The 24,425-nt window shown below is 40.0% G+C and overlaps 1 protein-coding gene across 6 annotated transcripts in view; it reads right to left on the bottom strand.

Annotated features, from left to right (window-relative positions):
• The window catches only part of nrxn3a (neurexin 3a), a gene marked incomplete at its 5' end in the record, with an annotated part of 152,593 nt that overhangs the window by 42,260 nt on the left and 85,908 nt on the right, over window positions 1–24,425 (bottom strand). For 3 of the 6 annotated variants that reach the window (XM_083907836.1, XM_083907834.1, XM_083907835.1), the window contains 11 exons: window positions 882–1,001; window positions 4,822–4,995; window positions 5,926–6,116; window positions 6,335–6,595; window positions 8,092–8,212; window positions 8,477–8,596; window positions 11,285–11,311; window positions 13,309–13,512; window positions 20,047–20,430; window positions 21,820–21,967; window positions 22,381–22,674. In XM_083907836.1, coding sequence (XP_083763962.1) covers window positions 882–1,001; window positions 4,822–4,995; window positions 5,926–6,116; window positions 6,335–6,595; window positions 8,092–8,212; window positions 8,477–8,596; window positions 11,285–11,311; window positions 13,309–13,512; window positions 20,047–20,430; window positions 21,820–21,967; window positions 22,381–22,674 — 2,044 coding nt within the window. The remainder of the gene's footprint in view (window positions 1–881; window positions 1,002–4,821; window positions 4,996–5,925; window positions 6,117–6,334; window positions 6,596–8,091; window positions 8,213–8,476; window positions 8,597–11,284; window positions 11,312–13,308; window positions 13,513–20,046; window positions 20,431–21,819; window positions 21,968–22,380; window positions 22,675–24,425) is intronic. The other 3 variants (XM_083907837.1, XM_083907839.1, XM_083907838.1) reach the window with 1 other exon arrangement.

Genomic DNA, 24,425 nt, shown 5'->3' with positions numbered 1-24,425 from the left:
TTAAGCATTAATTGGTTATGGTTAAGGTTAGGGATAATGCTTTATTTAGGTACTTTAAACAAATGGAAGTCCTAATAAGACTAGCTGCATTAAGGTGTGTGTGTGTTCTTGTATGGTATATTTGTGAGGACCAATAAACCATTGGGAGCTGGACATTTTGGTTGGTCCTCACTTTCTGTCACCCCTGAAAAGGGCGTTTTGAGGGTTAAGACTTGGAGGAATTGGGTTCAGGTTAGGTCTTAGGGTTACTCATTGAGTTGTGAAACTCCATTTTCTCAATCCTTCCAAACCTTTGAGCTCCAGACGTCTTACGGCAAAAGTGTGTTTGTCTACTTTCAGTACAAGAGGCCACTTTTACACAACAACAAAGAGCCGTTACGTGCTCTCTTCAAAAGGAAAGTGCCATGTGTTACGCAAGAACAAACCCCGACCCACAGCCTTCATGATGTCAAATAATGCCATTCTTTGAAAGACTGATTTTTAAATCATCATAGTTCGCTTTCATATTTTAAAAGGATTGTTAACCGACGACCAAACAAAACTGCCATACATATCCATTGCATTATAACTGTTTTGTCAAGCACAGTAACCACTGATGAAGCTCACATTCACCCAGTGCAGCAGCGCTTAGACGAACACGTGCGCAAAATCAAACAGCACGAAGTGTTTTCACAGCTTTAAATTATATGTGTCACTGGAGGAAGTTGTGGACAAACATAGCGAGCAGATAAATGCTAAGATCCACAGCGACAAGCTGCAACCACACAAACACGAAACGTAAAAAAGAAAAAAAAAAAAAACTTCCTCTTATAGCTCACTGGTGGGTTGTTGTTGTTTGTGTGGGTGAGTTTTTGGCCATTGCGCACAGCTGCTGTACTCACGGTCATTGCACTGTGTGCCAGTGTAGGAGGTCATGGAGCAGTCACAGGTGTAGTTCTCCCACTGCTGAATACAAATGCCCATGTTGGCACAGGAGTCTTCCTGACAGGTGGTGCTGGGACCTGTGGAAATCCAGTCATCGCCCACAACCACACACACACACACACACACATAACACACAAACACACACACACAGGTCTCAGTATAACACAGGTCAAGACTCACCTGAACTAGGTGATGCTAATCCTACCATAATATCTCCTTCATGACTTAGCAGCAGTAAATGTTAGCATCAATTTATTAAACTTTTTTTTTTTCCTGCCTTCAACCACGCACTATTCTTCCCCGCCAACATCACTTATGAACAGAAATGGGGCCTCACACTGCAGGATTCTCCATAGACCTTATTTTCGGGCAGAAACATGTAAGTGGACGTCTGTCATCTTTGGCATATAATATCTTTTATTATTAATATTAAATATGAGGAAGCCACTGAAGTGTCTCTATGTCTGTTCGTTTTTTCACATTATGAATTAAATAAACCTACAGAAGATCATCCAGTACCCGAGGCATATGAAACGCTGGTAAAAGTGCTGTTGGGTCTCTGAGGTGCTGCGCCAAGTAACTGTTGATGTAGTTGCGTAATTAAAACATTAATTCATAAGTCATTAATTTCTTAAACCGTCCAAGAACGTTATACGAGGAAGCCCTTAGTTAGTTCTGCATTCAAAAATAAGGTCTATAATCTCATGTGCTTCATCTTTAAAGGTCCAGTATGTAACGACAAGCCTTCTGTATATGTACTGCTCTGATTGAGGCGACCATGTTTCTACAGTAGCCTGAACGGACATACCAGTCAGAGTGTTCATTTTGCATTTTGAAGCAGAAGCTCGTGATGCAAACAACGAACAACGTCATCCTTTCTGGTTGTGCGAAGGCCCCAGTATAAATGAATAAAAAATTAAAAAAAGTTTTTAAATAGGGGTTGGTTCCTGGCTACAACTTGGGGTCGAACAGCGCACAATTTGCAGTCTGACCAATACTATCAGTCACTCAATGTCACGCACTGGACCTTTAAATCTCTGCCACAAGAGGAATTCGCCTTAAAACTTCTGATTATTACCCACTTTGTACATCTAGTAAAGTCGGGACTTACCTGGTGGAATGATGCAAGCAAGTGATCTGATGATGAGTTGGAGGGAATAGAGGTGCAGAACTCACAACAACAATAATAATAATAATATTGATAATAATAAAATGAAAAAAAAATCTGCAAAAATATGGAAATGTCTTCCCCTGGTGATTTGTCCACTCATCATGGTTCACGATGTAACCAAGATGAGTGGGAACAACAATAAAAAGCTTTTTTTTATCATGTTGTTTTTGTTCAAAGTTTGCAAGCAGTGCAGTATCACCATCTAGTGTTGATACGATGTATTGCCACAACCTTCTCATGTTGAGAAGCTTAAAGTAAAGTAAAGCGGTTTGTTATGAAATACAAGCGATGCAATACAGTTAGATGACTTAGCAATTGATCACATGATACAAAGGCAAAAAAATAAAAAAGGAAAACATAAATATGAGACGGTAAAATGCCATGGACAAGACCAACGAAGCATGATTGACATTTTATTTTGAAAAATAAATAAATGAATCATTGTGTTCTTGCGGTACAATGCAGCACAGTACAGTACAGTGACATACAGTAACATCGTGTTCGACCTCATTCAGAAACGTGGAAGACATTCAGCGCGCGTCGCATCGTTTGCTGCTCTGATGAAAATGGAATGTCAGCACATTCAGTTGTGTAACAATGAGGCTCGAGAAGTTCATGTTAAAAAGCAAAACCAAAGGAGAAAAAAAAACAACAACATAAGTTACAGCAGAGTCAATGTTCAACTGAATGATATGGCAGACATAAGAATAAAAGAAAGCTGCACAGAAAATGACCTCCATGCCAAACAGCAAAAAAAAAAAAAAAAAAGTAATGCACGGCTCACACAGATTGACGGACACAATAGTTAGATCTGCTTGTTCCTGCAGAGAGTTTCATCAGTTCATTTTGATGTAGCTACATGAAATGCATCATGAAATTTGGCAAGTGTTGCTTTATGAACCAACTGAGTCCAGGTATGTCCCCAAGAACGGTAACAGCTGAGAATGTAATGCGCTCTCTCACGGCGGCCATTTTGACATGAAGTGGTAAAAGAAAAAAAGAAGAAAAAATATTCCACACATAAGTTATTTAACAAAACTTTTACACTTATTGCTCCCTGAGACCCTTAAAAGGCCTCATTACTGGTTATTCCAAACACTAGACTGTGTCAGATGATGGAGCCTTTGCACTTTGGGTTCTGGACTCTGCCTGAGGAGGATTACTATTACTACCATTAGTAATACAATTGTATGTTACAAGTGCTTTTTGGTGAAATGAGGGTCTAAGAACTGAGAATGTCAGTTTATAATCTACGATTTGTGAATTTGGGCTATTCAAATTAAATTGATTTGATTTGCAAATTGTATCTTTGAAATACTGCCTCTGTGAGAGTGTGTTTTATGGCATTTTGCTTTGTTTGTATAGTAGTTTTAAGGGCTTTTACTTAAAGGTGCCATATGTAAGAATGTGGCCAAAAACGGTTACTACATTGAAATTCAAAATACCGAGGTCTTTTAGGTTTCGTTTTCTGACGTAACTGGCAACCCGTGGTTGGTCGGCAGCTGAGACTCTACTGACTGCAATGATTGGTAGACGGCGGTAGGTGGCGCCACATGCCAAAACATGATTTCAAAACATAAACATGATTTGCAGTCTGCAAAATATATTTTTTTAATGCAAATATTTTGGCTGTACTGTTGTTGTTGGTGAGTTCAGTTTGTTATATGAACATTATTCCTGAGTCTCTGTGACATATTAGGATTTTACAGCCAGTTGCTTTAGATTTATTACATAATGCACCTTTAAATGTCATTTAATGGAAAAGAAAAGTTTATTATATATATATATTATTGTCATCACTCTTGTTGTTATTATCATTATTAATGAGCTAAGAAAGATGTTTGTGTTTATAAATGATCCATGTCAAAATGACTGCCATGAAAAAGGTCTACATTGACTTTAAGGTTTTTTATATTTCATATTTCCCATTTTCTAAACCCTGTGTGTAGTATGAAGGCAGTAGTTCTGTCCTGCTTTGTGTTGGATGAGGGGGAAATGATCTATTATTTAAACATGAAACATGATGGCTGAAAATACTCGACATATAAAAACTGTAAACATCTTGTGTTTGTGGATTATAATCTTTCATTTGTCACATATGTTTTATGAATAAGTTGTCCAGTCTGAAATATAGGATTGCTCTTGTATTAGAAGAGCAATCCTGTATTTCCATGTGAGAAAGGGCCAACAAGTGGTGAAGATACAGGTATTTTCCTTAAAAACTGCCATTAACAGCTGCCATTTCAGTTAAGTGTAAACCGCACGGTTCCAGTGCCTTCTTTATTTATGTAAATTACACATATGAAGTGCAACAATGAAACTTTATGACAATAACTAAAGTGGGTGGGGCTTAGTGGTGGGTCAAACTGAATCTGTCTAAACATTCACAAAATCCAAAAAGAAGAAGAAACAAAAGTAAACAAAGTATAAGAGATGAAACTGGAGCGTGTGGCAGTGTTTAATGTAGGCTGCTCTGATGGTGAGTGTGACGGCAGTGTCAGCGGGCGACCAATGTGGCCGATAACTTGGTGATGGTGGGCGAGGAGGTTTTTCCAACGTGTCCTCGTTCTAACAGTGCGTGAATGAAGCGACAAGCACAGTTAATAGGAGGGAGGGCCCTCTGTATGGATGCAGCGCTGTGGAGCTACTGTTTGCATTGAGCAGGAAGAACGGGCTGCTGGAGTTTGTGTTGTAGTAGTCTAGCTGGGATATGAGGGACGGTGTACCTTCACATCCACGCTCAATCTGCCCGCTGCGGAACAAAGCGTCATTAAGGAGATCCGGCAGCCGACCGTTGAGGTCCACTGACGCCAAACAGCCCTGGAAGCCTTCTCTGGACGCCACCAGTTTTGGCAGGTTACCGTACATGCCTGGACCCAGTCCTGCGATGAACAGATCACCTGTGGATGTGGAAAACAGACACAGAGGGAGGTAATCTTAAAGGAGACGTATTATACCCCATTTCTCCAAGTTAACCTAGTTCCCTGGTGTCCTAATGAACATGTCTGTGACATGCTTTGGTCAAAATACCTTAAGGATGAAGCACCACAGCAGTTCAATCACCCTGCCAAAACAGCCCTGTTCAGAAAGGTCAGTTTTGAGTGCCTGTCTCTTTAAATGCAAATGAGACACAGCATCACTGAGGCCACGGCAGCTAACAGCAGTTAGCATTTGGAAAAGGGATCTTTTGCAGACTCTAGCCGGAACATTGCCGTCATATATAAAATGTATCCACTGGACACGAAAATCCTCTGAGGCTGGAAGTTTGTGTAGAACTCTGTGCTGCAGTATGAAAGTGGCTAGATTTACACAGCAGTTTCAAGTATTCTCGCCAAACTAAATGAAGAACAACTTAGAATTTTTGGCTTATTTCTAGTTGGGCTGTTTAGTTCGACAATAGAAAAACACAAGACCATAAACACAGGGTAACAATTAAGGACATTTACCTATTCTTTTTTCTTGCTATATGGCTGTTTATTACAAAAATAATAATCTACAACTCCTCATTATGTAAAATACCAGCCATATGTTAGTTGAGATGTTTGTTGTTTGTTTTCTTAGATTGTGTTTTTAATCCTGTGAAGCACTTTCGCTTGCGATTTCCTTGTATGAAAAGTGCTTTACTGTTTTGGGTAGAGGCCACACGGTTGGTCAAGTGGTTAGCACTCTTGCCTTTGAAAACCCAGGGGCTTCTGTTTTCTATGGGTTCTCCGGTTTCCTCCCATAATTCAAAAACATGCAGATATGAGAATTAGATAAATAGGACACTCTAAATTGACCGTGAGAGTTTGTCTCTGTATGTGGCCCGATGATGGACTGGCTTTTGATACCTTTCAGGTCGAGATTCTTGGCGCCATTGATACTCTGACTAGTGGTTGTGGCATCTACTTTGAGTGTGTGGGTGTTGCTGTTGTCCCGGGTGATGGCCACGTTGTGCCACTGGTTGTCATTCAGTGCTCTCTCGCTCTTGCCCTTGATGAGGTTTGGCCCATTTCCAAGGTCAAAGACGTAGTGGATGTATCTGCAAGAGAAATGTTTTTCAAGAAAAGGTCCAAACTTGAACTCGCTGATCTCACCTGTGTAGACTGTTGAGCTTGAATGATGCATACATTCATAAGCTGTAGGCACCTGGCTATATACAGTAGGTGCCTACAGTTAAGTTCTGAAGATGACTATGACCTGGATGACTGAGAAACTTCACCGACAACTTACTAAAGTGTCCTCGCTCAATGAACTTACCCCTTAACCAGTTCCACAGCGATGAAATCATTGCCATCTCCAGAGTTGAAAATGATGAAGCCATCTGGAGAGGTGGTCTTGAACTGGAAGAAGAGGTGCATGGATGCGTAGGCCTGTAGGGTGGCCAGGCTCAGGTAGCTGCTCTTGGATTTGAAGGTGACGGGGTCAGCGATAATGGACCGAACCCCAAAGCGGGCATTGAGCTCGCAAAAATCGATGTCTCCGTTCTTGCACAGGTCGATGTAGAGCATGCCGTTAAACCTGAGGGAAGAAAAAGAAATGACGTTTGAGATGATGGTCTTGGGAATTCGTTTGAAAAATGTTCTCCAGCTTGGATCTTGAGAAAATGCAGAAGAGCTGCATCACAAACACATTGCCTGTGATGTATCATATCTTATACATGTCTATCCTATATTGATAAAAAAGACAACATTTCACCCTTATATGTCCAGTTTGTAAGAATTAGTAAAATCTAATGGTAAGACGGTACAGTGCAAAAATAAGCAGGCTTCCTCTACTGACATCTTCCTTTTCCAAAAGTGTCAGTGAAGTACGGTGGCCTTCAGAAAGGATATAAACACCTTTCCAAATCTTTCACTTGCTCCACTCTTCCACTCTCTCTCTTTCTACCGCTTGCTCCCTGTTTTTCATTGGTTTATGCATTGGGTTTATGTGGGTGGAGTCATTCTTGTTTATTTTCATCGTAAACATCTGCTCCAAAATGTGAAATGCACATCCATTTTGGCTGCTGTAGAAACATAGTAGCACAAGATGGCTGCCTCTGTAAAGCCTTAAGGCCCTTACCTAGAGTACATATAAAAAGCTTATTCTCAGGCTACAAAAACCAAAAGAATTACATTTTAAAGCGATTATAAACATCTGCAAACATACTTACTTGAGTAATATATTCAAGTACTACTATCCTTGTATAAACCCTAAATGTTTAAAGCTCCCATAGAGTGGTCCTATCGCACATTATGGAGGTCTACTTGCATACATTAACTTTTTTCATGGTCAAAAACCTCCTGGTTAATGTAAATGAGCCGATAGAAATCTCTCCTCACTGAAGCTCTCATCAGCCGCGCTGTTTCAGAATGAAATCTCACCCCCAGAAGACAGACTGTGTTGTGATTGGCCAGCCAGTGTAGAGCCTTCCCAACTGTCCTTTGATTGGTCAATACCTGGAAGTGACGTAATTAGCACACCAGCTCCCCCCTCTGGAATGGTGGATGCACTGCTACTCATTACCAAAACATTGTTTTAACAATGTTTAAAAATAGCTTCGTCACGACTCCCCGTCGCAGTCCCTTTTATGACTTTGACCCGGAGTCCGATCCAGAGTCAGAAGACACTGTGGCTTTTGAAACACCTCCACAAAGGACATTCTTCTTCTTCTGCGGTTCAATGTACGCAACCGGATGTGCCCGGAGCAGGAGGATCTGCTGTTCAACCAGAACAGGTTTTTGCAGAGATCTCTCTGAGCCTGAGATTACAATACAACACAACGTTCTCAGCAGTGGCTGAACTGTTTGTTTCGAACCTTCAGGGCTTCATGAATGAGGTAATGACGCAGATACACACCAAAAAAAACCAAACGTTAATTGGTACTTCCGTTCTATGGGAGCTTTAAACTGCTTTAAATCGTTTACTGGTTACTAACTGTGTTTGTCAGCTTGATTCATTGCTTAAATCAGGATAATCATTTGTATCAGTGTGTCATTAATATACACGGATGTTAATAAACAATTCCCAAGTACCTCAGGCTCTGCAGGTGACCAATGAAGCTGGATGGGATGGTGGAAACAAACCGGCGCTCCGTCATGATGCCCGTTTCAATGTTGTGGAACTCCAGACGAGTGTGGTCGCCCACCATTTGGCCTGAAGACGGGGAGGGTGAAGGGGATGGGTTGAAAAGAAAGACAAAAAAACAAACAAAAAGAAAACAGAACACTGTCTGACACTAACACAAAAGGGCTGATTTAAGGAGAAAATTACATTAACAGCATTAGATAAAAGCAAACTGGCTACCAGCTACAGACCTACATGCTGTCTTCCTATCGGTCTCTATGGCAACATACCACTGACAAGGCAAAAGAACATTTTGTTGAAACATGAACCGAGTTGATATCGGTAGGTAAGTACCTTCTGCTACATCATCGTCAACCATTAGCTTGTAGGTTTTGCCGCGACGCACCACACGCACCGTATGCCATTCATTATCATTGAGCTTTTGCCCAGCATACAGGGTCTCCGGTCCCTTGCCTGAGAACAGTGGTCAATCACAAAGTTAAAGACATCCTGGGGCTAAAACCAAACCATTGTTTCCCACCAGTCAGCCTGGAGTCATCGGTGGAAACGCTACATGCAGCTTAGCGCCTTTTCAAATAGTTCTCTAACTAACTTTTACACCTTTGGGAAACACAGGTTTGGTTTAGTCATTGAAATACATCTTTAGAAAATAGACAGAAAATACCTAAAATATGTGACACACATTATGTACTTCTCAGAACAGCTCAAAACACCTGATCACTATGCTAGCAAACTTCTGGTTTGTGCAGAAGTAAATTGCTTTTACTCATTATAGGGTTTAAGAAATCCTTTCCATCCTTTATTCCCTCTTCATCTCTACATTTAATGTCTTTTTTTGACCGTGATATTCAAGACACTAATGAACTGTCAACATTCAATTTAAAAATTCCATTAGCTCTTTCACAGGGTGTCCTAATTTTTTTTCTGATCCATTACCCAATAGAAACAAAACATCTGTGGTTTTTCCATTTGTTGAGATGTTAAGTAGGTAAAAAGTAAGTAAAAGAGTAAGTTAAATAGTTTGTAACGGTTTATAATTTGGTTATTATGAAGACTCTCTTACACTCAGTGATTCCCCTGTGGTGTCATATGGTTTAATGGAAACCGCGCTTGACAAATAGTGAGCCCATGTCCGGCGTGTGTGCTCTTAATTCTTGGGTTGTGCTGACACCTACTGGTTGATACTGTGCACAGCTTTGAATGAGGAGCATTTAGTTTTACAGTGAAGAGTATCAGTACACTGTTGGAGCACTGTCCCAGTATATTCCTACTTTTACAAATCCACTCTGGTTTATGTCATCTAGCTATAAAGCAAGTTGTGTCTGTGTGTGTGTCTGCGACGGGCATATCTCACCGATCGTTAGTCAGATTGACCTAAGATTTTGGATATGGGTTGAGCATGGCCCGATGGTGTGCATCCTTGATTTTCACGTTTTTTGGAGTAATTTTAATTTTTGCGCCGTCAGGATTGTCTTTCATAGTAAGCACAGTCCCCCCCTAGGCTACCACAAAAAAAAACATGCGTTTGTTGTACAGACATCATGTACAAGCTCATAACTTAAAGGACTGATGAGTATTTTAATGTGATAAAACATACTTTTACCGTGAGTGAGTGTTTTAAAAATGCATGGATGTGGCCACAATGGACGCGGTTCTACAGGTCGCGAATAGCCTACTGCTCTCTTCATATTGGTGGAATACCTTGCGATAATGTAGACAATAGTCTACTGGTAATTAACGATGTTTGTTAATGTATTGACGCGTCATAGCTTAGCCCGACAGTTTTCATTAGCCCAAATAACTCGACAGTTGAAGATTATTGAATTCATCTCCGCTTTAGCATGCTAAGACCACTACAACGTCTAAAGCTAAAGCTCCACAACGTCTGCAACTCCATAAAACACATACTTTACATAAGGCACGCACACCATCCAGCACATATTATACACTTCCTACGGGCACTGCACTTATATTAAAAACATTTAAAAAGGAAAGATGTCCCTATTATGAGTAAAAGCACTCCACAAACTGACAACCGCTACAAAACTGCGACTTTATAAACAACATTATGTTCTAAAAGCAGCAGATTCAGTTGTTTTAACAGCGCTAAAGTGTATGATTAAGCATCGCCTAAATTCACAGTGTAAAAAAAAATTTCCCTGACTGAATCAGCAACATGTTATGTTTTCTTTAGCCCTATTTTGTCACAAATTACACTTTTTTATTTCAACTGTCTGATTTGAGCAAATTTAAATAATGTGAAATTGTTTGTCCTTTGGTTGCAGTATATAAATGTACTCATACAATTACTTTTTGTAATACTACAATAAAGGGCATTTATTAGGTTTAAATTTCCCCATATATGTGTTAATAAATGTGTTAAGGTTTGTTAAATTGAGAATTTTGTTTATGATATATACAGGAAATGTAAGGTTTTGACATAAATATTTAATTTGTGTTTATCGAATTGTCAGCTGTCACTCGAGTTGCTCAGTTGCTCTAGATACAACTTTAATACAGAATGTGCACTTGCTGCTAATTTATGAACCTAACCTATAGTATTTTAATACCAGCAAGTAAATACTGTTTGTTTATTTTACCAATGTCGATTTTTTTTGTACTCTTAAGGCATTATATCATCTGTTAATTATCATTTTTACACCACAATCTTATAACAAGCTACACATATGATTTATATTTTACAAGTAAGAATGGACTGAATAAATTATGTTACATATCCATGTTAGAAAACTGTAGTAAAATCAAATAAAAATGTAATGAGAAGTAGATACACTATTCAAATTAGGTGTATTGGGACCAAACCTACTTCAATTTCCTTAATGTCATATTCTTTTAATTTTCTCTTACCAGAAATATGCACTGTAATTAAATTATTTAAGTGGCAAAATACAGTTTTGCTAATAATTACAGCAAGGCACCAGTCAGTCCATTCACCGAGGCTATTACTGCTGAATTAACTGAGTCAAGCCTGAGTAAAACTCATCCTCCACATAACGGGGCTAAAGAGAAAGGTGGAGGGCAGTGCAGGACTCATATTTTAAAAGATCAAAATCGAAAAAAAGCAAGACATCAAGAGATCATAAACATAGAAAGCAAAATGAAACTTGAGTGTTAACTTACTGGAGTTACAGTTTATCCTGATACAGTCTAGATGGGGAAGAATAAATGACAGATGAAATTGCATCCTTCAAGGTTACTGCTGCAGACATCCAAAAACAAGAAGTCCACCCTTCCGGGGACGCACACATGCAGGAAGGTAGCCATTTTATACCTTTGATGCTGATACTCAGGCAATTTACTATGAAATTAATCATTGACTTTAGCCATTTCAAAACATATACATTTTACTAATACATAAAATCATGAGTGGATTCCTTTGTATACAGAGCTTTTGCTCATTTGTTAGTACCAAATTGTTGAAACACAGTATTGACAGTAAAATGGCCACTTTATATTACCAGCTACATGAGTCTTCCAACCCAGCGCTGACTGTAAAGATCAGGGTTTAAACATCCAGATTGGAAAAGTCAAAGTCTCTGGCTCCAAAGCCTCTGCACCAACCAAGGCGGTAGCAGCTTTTCATTTTAGAGCCACGGATCTTTGAAACATGTATGCATACAATTTGGATTTGCTCATCAAACAGCAACAAGTTGAAGTGTTTACATTTCGTTAATTTATTATTTTTTTTGGAACACTTCCATTCGGGGGGCCAGAAATGAAGTGCTGTTTGTAGCTGCAATTGGGAGAGAGACAGTGAGGGTTGGTCACCATGTGGCTAGTGGTTTCATGTGTCGTCAACCGCAACAGAAAAGTGGGAGCAAACAGCCACGATCCAATCAGCACCAGCACCATGCAGAGGCACAGGAACCCCAACCATTGCATCTGAAGTCTTATGCTATGGTTACATTTTGTATCATCTAAGGACAGATTAGAAGCTAGATTTATGTTTTACTCAAGGTTCTGTAGAAAATCACAGATTATCACAGGATGAGGAATCAAACAGAGACTGCCCAATTTGTGCTGCAAATATTTGGACTCATTCTATGGTTTGACTTACGTATATTAATCATGTATATTCAGATTAGAATGTACCTTGAACAAGCTAATGTCTGGTCATGTTACATTTTATGATTTCATATACTTTATAAGCAAGATGTAAAGTGACTATATCATGGTAGAATTGTTGAGTGGATGAGTTTGGAAGCATTTTGGGGTCACAGCCAGCTGTAGGTTTTGCTGGGCTCTGTTCTCGGGCTGTTCACCTGACGGGCCGCAGGCTTAAGGCCTTTGAAGGGGTGAATACCATCTTTTGACAAAGCATGATGGAAAATGGAGTTGGCTGGTAAACAAACAAACAAAAACATTGTTAAAAAAAAAAAAAAGAAGAAGCATAGATGTTCATAAGAGACGCCATGGCCAACAAATCAAAACGACCACCCAGAAGAAGAGGAAGGTGACAGGGAAATTACTTGATGTCAGACAGAAAAATGTTGTTAGTGAGGAAGGCAAGAAAGTTTTTTTTTTTTTTTTCAAATGCCCTGTGGAATGATGGACCGAAGACCAGAGGGCGTACTTGGTGGATGTCACCTCTTAGAAAGTCTCAGCACACTTTGCTTTTGTTTTTCTTCAAAAAAAAAAAAGACTTGATCAGAGATCAAACTTTAAAGCCCATTATCTTAACGCCACAAATGTTATGTTAAGGCTTATTGTGCTGTGACTGTCTCAAAAGTTCTGTAAACAAGAACATGGACATGGCTATGGTTTGTCTGTTTCAAAGATGGGCCAAAAACGTTTAGCACTGAAATATATATAAATATATATGTAAAAAAAAGCCTGAACTGTTGTCTGGTAAATACTTTACATTACTATTAAGAAAGCAATCCATGGTTATCTGTGAGCACAAAACGCATTAACACCCATGCAATAGATAAAAAAAACTGTCTTATCTATGTTTTAAAGCTTGTGTGAACCTCTAAAGGATTGTCGTGATGAGTAAGTGACGAAGAGACGAGATAGAGGAGAGACAGAAAGAGAGTGAAAGGGAGGGGAGAGGTCACTGCTCAACGGTGAACCGTCTCATGGTGAAGGATGTTCAGTGTGGAGGCAGATGGGTAGAGAGGTGGGGGGGGGGGGACATACGATACCTAGGTTGACCGTGAGTTTGACACGACTCCCGTCCAACTCCAGCCTGAGCGTGTCGGCCGAGTCTCGTGAGGTGGTGGCCATGAGGAGGCCATAGGCTCGCTGGGAGCGAAAACGCAGGGAGACGTCCTCCGCCTCGGTGTGCATGATGTTCGGCATCACCACCTTCATGTACATGCTGCCATCGTAGGAGAGGATGGAGGCCTCTGTGGAATAAAGTCCAGAACAAAATGAGATGTTAGTCTTAGTCTAAGGTCAAAAGTTGATACTATAGGACATAGAACTTGTACCAATAGCAAACAATGTTGAGGGCCAAGGTCATACTTTCCGCATTGTGTCCGCAAAGCAACCTCCATGTTCATACTCAAATAAGCGTTCCATGTAAATACTCAATCTGCTGCAATTTCTAGCCAGAGCACTGAGTTGTACATAGGTACTTGAAGACTTCTTTGCATCACCTCAAGCAAGTTTCACGGTCTTCTTTATTATTGGTGACCAAATAAGAGTGTGCCACCAACTGAACTGGGAAGTTGTGCTCGAGAAGCATGTGCAGTCAGCAATCCTGGTCCTGGGGTGGTCCACGCTGACGCATATGCATATTTTGAAGTGCCCCTGCTGAAACAAACCTAGTTCAAATTAATAGGTTGTTATGAGGCTTTTTGCAGAATGTCATGACGACTTGATTGTAATAAAACAAGCAAGGAAACATTTAAAAGTTGCAGTAGTCCCCAAGGCGTAGGATTGAAAAACACTGACCTTGACCATATTGTTTTGTCCATTATACTGTTAGCATCTATAACTGGCTAACTTCCTGTCCCTTGCTCCTGTTAGCATCTATAACAAGCTAACTTCCTGTACAGTTAACATCCCTAACAATTTTTTTGCTAATTCAATTTCTCATTTACAACACTGTAAGGCATTTGGACAGCTTGTGATAAACAAGAATATACAGTAACAACACTACAGCTGACAATTAGGTACAAACCCTAACAGGGTAACCACCCATTGCTACTGTTAGCATCCATAACTAGCTTACTTCCTGTCCAGTGCTACTGTTAGCATCCATAACTGGCTAACTAGCTGTCACTATTGCTACTGTTAGCATCTAGAACGGGCTAACTTCCTGTCCAGTACTGTTAGCATCCCTAACAGTTTTTTTTTGCTAATTAAATTTTTCATTTACAACACATTTAGACATCTTGAGATAAACAAGAATATTCAGTAACAATACTACAGCAGAAATTAGGTACAAACCCTAACCCTAACAGGGTAACCACCTATTGCTACTGTTAGCATCCATAACTAGCTAACTTCCTGTCCAGTGCTACTGTTAGCATCCCTATTTATTCACTAAAAAAAAAACTTAACCAGAAAGGTTAAGCCAAGCAGAAATGACTGCCTCTTAGTGCAGTTCTGGCTCCTGGTTAGATTAAGAGGTTTTGTTTTTTCATTGAACATTGAATCATTTCTTGTATTTGGATGGTCCCATGACAGCAACTCAATGAATTTCAGGATGTAGATGCGGTCAAAAAGACCTGCTGGAATAAAGCGAGGCATCAGAATGAGAAAGGAAGATGACTTTGGTTGTTTGTGTTTACAACCATCTCTCAGCTTTACAGAGAATGGTCTGAAAAAGAGAAAATATCCAGTGAGGTCAGAGGAGAAAGTCCAGACCAGCAGTAAATTTGAAGTTTGAGAATTCTCTGCAGTGTTGCATGTGTTTTTCATCTTTACGGCATGTCAATTTGGGTTAATTTTGGGTTAATTGCAGTTCTTGAAGTTATATGTGTAGATGTCAAGACACATGAGAACAATCCTGTGTCACAGGATCTAAACGAATCCAGTTCCAGACACACATACACTCGGCTACAGGCTGATATGTTTATGACTCTTATTTCCCTGCCCCTGCACATGCACATGCAGTCTCTGTTCCACTTCATCTTACATTCATCCAAGCAGCACTGGTTGCTGTTTTTCTTGCACTCCATGAGTATCCATCTGCAGTGATTATATGTCCTGTCACATTAACTTAATATGATAAATGAACCAATAATATGCTGGGACATTATGTGTCCTCTAAACGCCCTTTGTTCAGTTTTGCTGCATGATGAGGGGGAAAAGCGAAGTTCCAGCGAGTGGCCACCGAGTGGCGACACAGACTGGAAGCTTTGCTGCAAGTGAAGCAGGAAGGGAAGAAGAGATGATGCGAGGAAATGATAAATGATAGAAAAGGAGAAATGCATAGGTACATTTGACTTAAGTACCCAGTTGACTGACAAACGTACTGAGAAAGACAAAGAAAAGAGGGACAGTGAAAAGAAAACTGACAGATGGGTTAGTGTCACACTGACTTCAAGGAATTACAAATACAATTTTTCCGAAGGATAAATTTTAACGTCACCAGGCTGTACATGATGATTGATGATGATGTCATTTTAAAGTTTTTTTTTTTTTTTTTAAACATTTATGGATTAAAGGTGCATTATGTAATAAATCCAAAGCTAACTGACCATAAAATCCTCCTAATATGTCACAGAGACTCAGGAATAATGTTCATATAACAAACTGAACTCACCAACAACAACAGTACAGACAAAATATTCACATTAAAAAAAATCTTTTGCAGACTGCAAATCATGTATATATTTTTAAATCATGTTTTGGCGTCATGTGGCACAGTCAGTAGAGTCTCAGCTGCCGAGCAACCACGGGTTGCCAGTTACGTCTGAGCTACAATGGTGGAGAAAACCGAACCTAAAAGACCTCTGTATTTTGAATTTGTGTGTAGTGACCGTTTTTTTGGGGGGCACATTCTTACATATGGCGCCTTTAAAGACCTAATCAATTGTTTGAAAAAGGTTGACATTAATTAATAATGAAAGACATCTTGATAGATTGTATAGTATTGGAACCAGGAACTGTGAACACGCTCCAGCAACAAAAAAAGTCTGTGTGCTCTGGAGAATTTCTGTTCCCTCTTATCGTCTGCAGTGGTGGTGGGCAGCTTAATAATCTGGACTAAGTCCAAAACAACTGCCAGTGGACTGAACATTCACCTGCCTGGTCCACTGAACTGAGGCAGACACTTCAGACTGACTGGACCACGGCTGCTGGCCTAAATCCTAAACCATGTCAAAACAAACAGCTGCTGAAAACACTCCAATGCCTACATTTGTTGCTCAACACAAAGTTCAGTATATTTTTTGCAGGGCCGGCTCAAGACTTTATGAGGCCCTAAGCTGAATTTGGTTGAAATCACAAAAGTAGCCTAGTTTTTGTTTGAAGGAGCTACAAAGTTATTCATAAAAGTCTCGCATTCGGCAGGGAATCATTATATCATGGTCAAGAATTAGAGGTTTTATTTCCACCATGTCATGTCTGGGGCTCCGTATAAAAGAACTCAAAGGGCAAAAAATTCTAACCTCGATTTTAAAAAATGTCTTAGGATCTGATCCCCTAAAGGTTTCCGCCATCACGTTGTTCTGCAGGTATCATATATGCGATATTTGCCGCTGCAAAAGCCAGGCAACAAGAGACGCACACAGCTCTTACGATGATCCCTGTAGATGTAGTAATCAAATGCTCCTTTTATAGGAATGGAAAAGTGACCGCGTGGCGTCTCTTCACTTACTCCGTATCCAAGTCTATCCCCTTAAACTGCACATGAAATTGACAGCCATGTTTTGGACACGGAGGCGCCTGCTGTGATGTCTGTTTGACAAGGTGTCACATGACGACACTGTGTAATATATAGCAATTTTACTTCTCATTACAGTGCTGAGCGAAGCTGTGAGATTAACTCTGACATGTCTTATTTCCTGGGTGTGACAACATGTGTGTGTGTGTGTGTGGAATAAAGTGTATCCAATGGATTGATACACTTTTACATGATTGACCTTGCCCAGTTTATTGCATCACAACCAGCTGCTTATTGGAGATCAGGGAAAATAATATTTAGATTATTTGGTCCTCGGGCTCTGCAACTCCTCTAAGATAGTATAGAGAATCTGCTGCTATAAACTATTCTGTATATTTCTTTAAACGGTATCAATTCGATCATTATTATGATAGAATTATGTCACATGTTACTCTCATTGCTATGTGGCTATGCTATTTCTGTTCATTAATTATACCTCTCGCTGGTTTTGCATTCAGTGCGAAGTTGCACTTCCTGCACAGATGTTTCAGATTAAAAGATCTTTAGTAAGTCTGGAAGCAATCCTTGTCCTTAATTATGTCTAAAAAAGCAAAGTAAAGTAAACAAGATTGAAAATAAGCAGAATCAGACACTCTTTCAGAGCGGTGATTGGGCCTTTGACAAACTGGGGTATTGGCTCTGATGCATCACAAAGGATGAATGTATATGTAATTTGCCATCCATCCATCCATCCATCCATGGTGTAGTCTGCCAACCATGTAAATAATGAGCATGAATGGGAAAAACCAATTCGTCAGTAGGGGTGGAAGATATGAGCTCAAAATCATATCTCGATATTCCATCATGGTATCGCAATTTGTGACAATTATTTCACATAATCTCACAATAAAACTGTTTCCTCTGATACAGAACGATGTATAGTTCACAATCAAAAACATAATTATGACACAAAATGAATCCATAATATCGTTAGCCTCATAGCATAGTTGCCTAAGTCATATTTGAACGTTTTCGGAAAACAAGAAACATTTTTTTAGCAAGCACATTGTTAAAGTTTGGCAGATATCACAATTACCAAAACAATGACTTAGGCAATTATGCTATTAGGCTAACAATATCAAAAACCCACATTTGAAATGACTTAAATCACATGGGTGCAATATTTACACCTAAATCTAAATGTGAATGTTAGTTAAAGGATTCAAAATACAGAGGTGTTTTAGGTTTTGTTTTTTGACGTAACTGGCAACCCATGGTTGCTCGGCTGAGAATCTACTCACTGCAATGATTGGTAGACAACGGTAGGTGGCGCCACATGCCAAACCGTGATTTCAAAACATAAACATGATTTGCAGTCTGCAAAATATATTTTTTTAATGCAAATATTTTGTCTGTACTGTTGTTGTTGGTGAGTTCAGTTTGTTATATGAACATTATTCCTGAGTCTCTGTGACATATTAGGAGGATTTTATGGCCAGTTGCTTTAGATTTATTACATAATGCATCTGTAATTAAAAAAAAAAAAAAAAAAAAAGATGATGAAATTAAATAATTTCTGCTTTGCAATTATATTGCAATATTTCAATAAAATATCCAGGTGAATTATGAGACTGATCCACTGATGCCCTTCAACTCTTTCCTTTCAATCGTAAAAATGAGACTGAGGGGAAATTACCATGCAGCAGGCCACTGTACGAAGGGAGAGAAAAACCTGTGGTTGATAGAGTGAAATGATAAGAGAGCTTTTAATTGATATGTTAAAAAAAAAAGCAGTAGGTGCAATTTGTCAGGAACGGGTAATGTTCTAATTAGCTTTGAACTCTGACAGCTCTTTATTATAAAATCTGCAGATCACAACAATAAGGTGGACAGAAGAGCTGTGGAATGATCTGTGGATCAGACAGATGCCAAAAGAAGTTGAGCCTGCGCTACTGTAATTCTGTGAGTCTGAAACCATCATGGTGTCTTACTAACTACATCAACACTGTCATGACACTGATGCTCTTTACCCTTTAAGAATGTCCTGTAACTAAGTGCTTTTGCACAATTTACTGCATGTTAAAATACTGTTTTAACAATTTAATCACTGTAGTTGTACACGAACAAAATATTGTGCACGTTAAAGGTGCGATATGTAAGAATGTGGCCAAAAATTATTACTACATTAAAATTCAAAATACAGAGGTCTTTTAGGTTTTCGTTTTTTGACGTAACTGGCAACCCATGGTTGCTCGGCAGCTGAGACTCTACTGACCGCAATGATAGGTGGCGCCACATGCCAAAACATGATTTCAAAACATAAACATGATTTGCAGTCTGCAAAAAAAAAATGTATGCAAATATTTTGTCTGTACTGTTGTTGTTGGTGAGTTCAGTTTGTTATATGAACATTATTCCTGAGTCTCTGTGACATATTAGGAGGATTTTATGGCCAGCTGCTTTAGATTTATTACATAATGCACCTTTAAATTAAATAATTTTTTTTGAGTCTCTCAATGCAAAAAAAGGCCAAACAATGGAAACTATGTACAGGTGTTCATCTCACTCTCTCTGGCAACAAAGACGCCAAATCTTTGGGTTCATTGGAAAATGGCGCGTAACTATGGTAACGCAAAGTGCGCTCGTGCAAATGTAAAGAGTTAACCAATTCAGCATATTCATTGTTTTCTGATGCTATTTGTCGTTGATGGTTGTCCAATGCAGGGACAGCCCACGCCATTATGAGGCCCAATAGTCAAGCACCACCACCTTAGAGTAGCCAATAGCTAAGACTCAACTGTGCAGTAATTGGTTCAGGGAGACCACAGTGTCCAGACCTTAACCCATCGAGGAAATTTAGAATATGCTAAAACTTCTCTCATCGTCAATAAACAGACTTTAGCAAGTCTGGGAGCAACCTTAGCCATCACAACTAAGTGCCTGACCTTAACCCTTACCTCAACCCAATTATAACCCTAAAACCAAGTCTTAACCCCACAATGTCCTCACTCCCTATGGTTTTTTGGTCCTCACACAACCACACACAAACCCAAAGAGAGTGTTGCACCTCCCTTAAATGTTGTGTCGTCATGCTAACATTTACCTCTCTCACAGGTGCGTGACCAGTAGCCAGAGCCGGTGCAGTCACAAATGAACCGATTCCAGCCTTCTTTACAGATGCCTTGGTTTTTGCACGGGTAGCTCTCGCACTGCTTGCCAGGTTGCTTGTTGCACGAGGGTTTGATGCCGGCGCCGTTTTGCGCCTCGGCGATCTGACGGATGTCCTTGCTCCGGCCGTCGATGAAAAGGTCACGGATGCAGCCCACGTAGCCATAGTTGAGCATCGCCGTCCAGAGCTCAGTGGGCAGGATGAGGTTGGTGCGGTCAGTGGGAAGTCCCCCCAAGTACATGTGGCCCTCCAGGTCCAGAATCTCACTCTCACCACTGGCTGTGAATGGCGTCCGTCTGCTGTTTACAGAGATGGTGCCTGTGGACGGAGGGAGAAGACATCGGTTTAATACGAGACTGAATGCTCAGAAATAAATCTCTCTTCACACAGTGACAGATATGAGGAATAATTATCCTCATCAAAACACAAGCTCCGTTGGCCTTCATGAACAGAAACAATGCAACATTATTTGAATGCTGCATCCTATATCTGAAATTTGGCCCTGTCAAGCAATACTATCAGCATTTGTTAGAGGTCCAGTTGCTGTATGTGCACAATCTAAGCAAACAAGACTTGGTAATGAGGAAGGAGTCTTGGCAGGAAGTGAGCAAGGACGTTTGACAACGTGGTGATAATTCATTCACTTATCCATTCATCGACATTGCATGTCTTTGGACTGTGGGAGGAAGCCGGAGAACCCTGATTGAAAACTCCATGCATGTGGAGTGTGTGGCCCATGTTCTGACCAGGTTGTGAAACTGGGTCTTTTTACAACCTGGTAATTTCAGAAAATATACACTAAAGTTTGGACAGACTGCAGAGTGAAGGAAAAAGGGGCCAACAAGTGCTCAGCATCTCTGGGAACTTCAAGACTGTTGGAAAACCTTTCAGGTGACTACCTCATGAAGCTCATCGAGAGAATGTCAAAGCAGTAATCAAAGCAAATGGTGGCTACTTTGTGGAATCTAAAATATGAGCTATTTCACACTTTTTTGTTTACTACATAATTCCATAAGTGTTCATTCATAGTGTTGATGCATCCAGTGAGAAACTACAATTTAAATAGTCAGGAAAATAAAGAAAAAACATTAAAATGAGTAGGTGTGTCCAAACTTTTGACTGGTAGTGTATATTTGCACTTGATTCAAGCTGTTGTCGGTTGGTTAATTGTAATGTTAGGTCAGGGTGAGCAGTTGCAGGCAGAGATGGGGGACTCGAGTCTAGTGGACAGTGAGAAAAGACTTGACTTGACTTGGATTTGCACGAAATGACTCGACAAGGCATTGCTGTTTTTGTTTGGATGTGTCCTGTTGCATGTGGGACAACCTGGCAACCGGTAATCTCTCTACTACGTGATGCGCCCGCCCATCTAACGGTAGAGCGGCCGGGATTCGGAAGATGGAAGGTGCTACCAGTTCTGCTACTGCGGACACAGCCAGTGTTCCCAGAATTATACAATTTGGATTTAAAGACTATTTAACTCAACAAAAGAAAAGATTTGGCGTGTGCAAGGTTGCTGTTTTTTCTATGACTTCAGTTGTGACTTGACTCGACCCTCACAAAAATGACTTGGGACTTGCTTGAGACTTGAGATTCGCTTGAGACTTGCATATGTGTGACTTACTCCCATCTCTGGTTGCAGGTTGTGCTTGCCAAACACAAACGATCCAGTGACATAAACCTTGCACGTTCACGATCGCAACTGACCTGAGCGTCCGTCTCTCTGGATGTCCACGTGATACCAGGCACCATCATTGACCTTTGTCTGCGTGGCCTTCACCTTGATCGTCCCTGAGCCCATGTCCAGCAGCAGATACAGGCTGCCGTCCAGCAGCTCCACTGCAAAAAAATCCACCTGGGCAAGGACAAAAGAACTCACGAATGAATTAGAGAAAGAACATTTATTTCTACATCAAAAAATAAAGAGGGGAACATTACTCTTTGGTTCGGCTGCTTTGCAAGTCACTGAGGTAGGGAAGATTAAATCTTACTTTGCTTTAATTAATTACCTATACTGTGATCCAAAGTCATCCAAGTCATAGGGTAACTGCATATTTAATTAAGTAAAACGCGACTGGCTACACTTAATTGGGTTCGTCTTAAACACAAATTACCATTATCCTAAAAAAAACATTCATCAGTCTTTGTAAACAAGCAAGCAATTCAGACAACCTTCGACTTTATTCTCTCAGATATCGGCGGGATAACACTTTTCAAATCAGAAAAGAAATCAGTCATCATTGAAAAACTCGATGATGACGGACTGACCTTCGTGTTCTTCTGGCTGCGGGCGTTTTCTTTGCGCTCCTGGCGTTTGCCGTGGGTGAAGAGGATGAGGCCGTTGGGTTCAGTCGTGCGGAAGTCGAAAGAGATGGAGCCCATCCGCTTGGTGTTCCACTTGGGGAGGCTGATGTAGGCCTCGGGAGTCTCAAAGGAAATGGGGTCCAGAGTTGCCACGTTCTCACACTTGTAGGACACCTCGCCCTGGATCTTCATCTTCGGGTCCACGATTCGAGCCAGACGAGACAACTCCAGTCGAATGTCGTTGTTCTTATACACCACCTGTGATAGAGCAAATTAAAAAAAATGGATCTATTGATTCACGTCACCGAACCAAATACTCTGGTTACACTAACTAATGGGAAAGACCTTTACATAATAGGAGTTCAGAATCCAGAGGAAGCAAAAAATACTGTGCACATCAGCCTCCAGGTTCTGCTATAACCACTCACATTCTCTCCTGTAATGATTCCTCCACACAAATTAGCCAAAGGTGACGAGAAGACGTGATGTTTGGAATTTCAGGTGCACGGACCTAATAATGTCTTCTCTTTTCTCTGCCCGAGGCTGCGGCTCTCGCTGGTTTTACGTGATAAACACTGATGTGACCGTGGTATATACGCTCAGTCTCACAGACGTTAATCAAATGCCCGTTTGTACATGCTACGCTTTACTTTTTTAATCTATACTCCATTCTACCAAAATGCAAATAGAAAGATGGTTTTTTCCTCCTCTTTTTCCTCCTTCCTTCAGTGTCCGTCTATTCCATGCTTAGCACTTACTGCAGTGGGACTTTGATGTTACATTAGTTTATACAATACCTGTTTACATTAGTACTAATACATTTGCTGCTGGAGCAAATGTAGAGAAAAAAAAAACTATTTACCTATTTTGTATTCATGTAAATCTTTGTATATAATTTAAAGAGATGATTAAATATCTGTTGGAGGTGATTGAAAAATTCCTATATATATGTGTGTGTGTGTGTGTGTGAATCAAGAAGAGAAGTAATAGTATTATTACAATATCAGACCTGGAAGCTTCCTAGATGTAAACAAATAGAAAACACACAATTCAAGATGTGCACATAACAAGGAAAATAGCTAATTTGGAAGATGAAGGTGAGCAAAAACTTGGAACCTGTTGGAAAATTGCCATGTATTTCAAGATGTATAAGGAATAAAACGTCAATTATAGAGGTAGGGGAAAAAAATCGATTCATAAACTTTAAAAATCGATTTAAAAAATAAATAAATAAAAAAACTTACTGCACAAATTTTTTTTTGTACAGTAAGTTTTTTATTAGTTTTGAATGAATAAATGTTAACTTCTTAAGTTTGCCTTTGTGTGATCACATCACATTATCTTATGCAAACTATTGTTTTGATGCCATAATTTGCCTTAACACACTGTGAATTGTATACATTTTTGAATCGAGAATCGTTTGAATCGTATCGTGATCCTAAGAATCGGAATCTAATCGTGAGCCTCCCAAAGATTCACATCCCTAGTCAATTAACACTTATTTAGTTTGGTTTGTTTCCATACAAAATACATACAATGCTAACAGTCAAAATGTAAATAGATGAAATGGCATATTTAAATGTGCTTGCACACATGTATACGTTTACTGTACCATAGAGAATAATCAAAAACTTGTGACAAGTCACAGAGCCTGAATTCTATTCCACTGCAGATGTTGATGATGATTATTATCCGACCTACGAGACACCTGAAGCAGCTCGAGGAAAGAATGGCAGAGCGCTGGAAGAGCGTCAATCTGTACGAGTGAGGCTAAAGGCCTCCTTATCAACCTCTGGTCACTCATCCACATGATGAACCACCCCGTGTTAATACGCCTCAAGTGAACATTAACACAAAAGCAGACTGGAAAGTGACTTGACAAAAAGCCAGACGTCTCTCCTCTGTCCCTCCTCCTCACACATGGACGGAATTACAAAGCTCATGTGCTGTGTGTGGCTTCCCTGAGCTCATTACAGAAGCTGACATCAGGCAACGCACAAGATCTGAGT

Source organism: Microchirus variegatus, assembly GCF_963457635.1.
Source record: "Microchirus variegatus genome assembly, chromosome: 21".
Classification (NCBI taxonomy): Eukaryota; Metazoa; Chordata; class Actinopteri; order Pleuronectiformes; family Soleidae; genus Microchirus; species Microchirus variegatus.
This window is presented reverse-complemented; position numbering and strand designations above follow the sequence as displayed.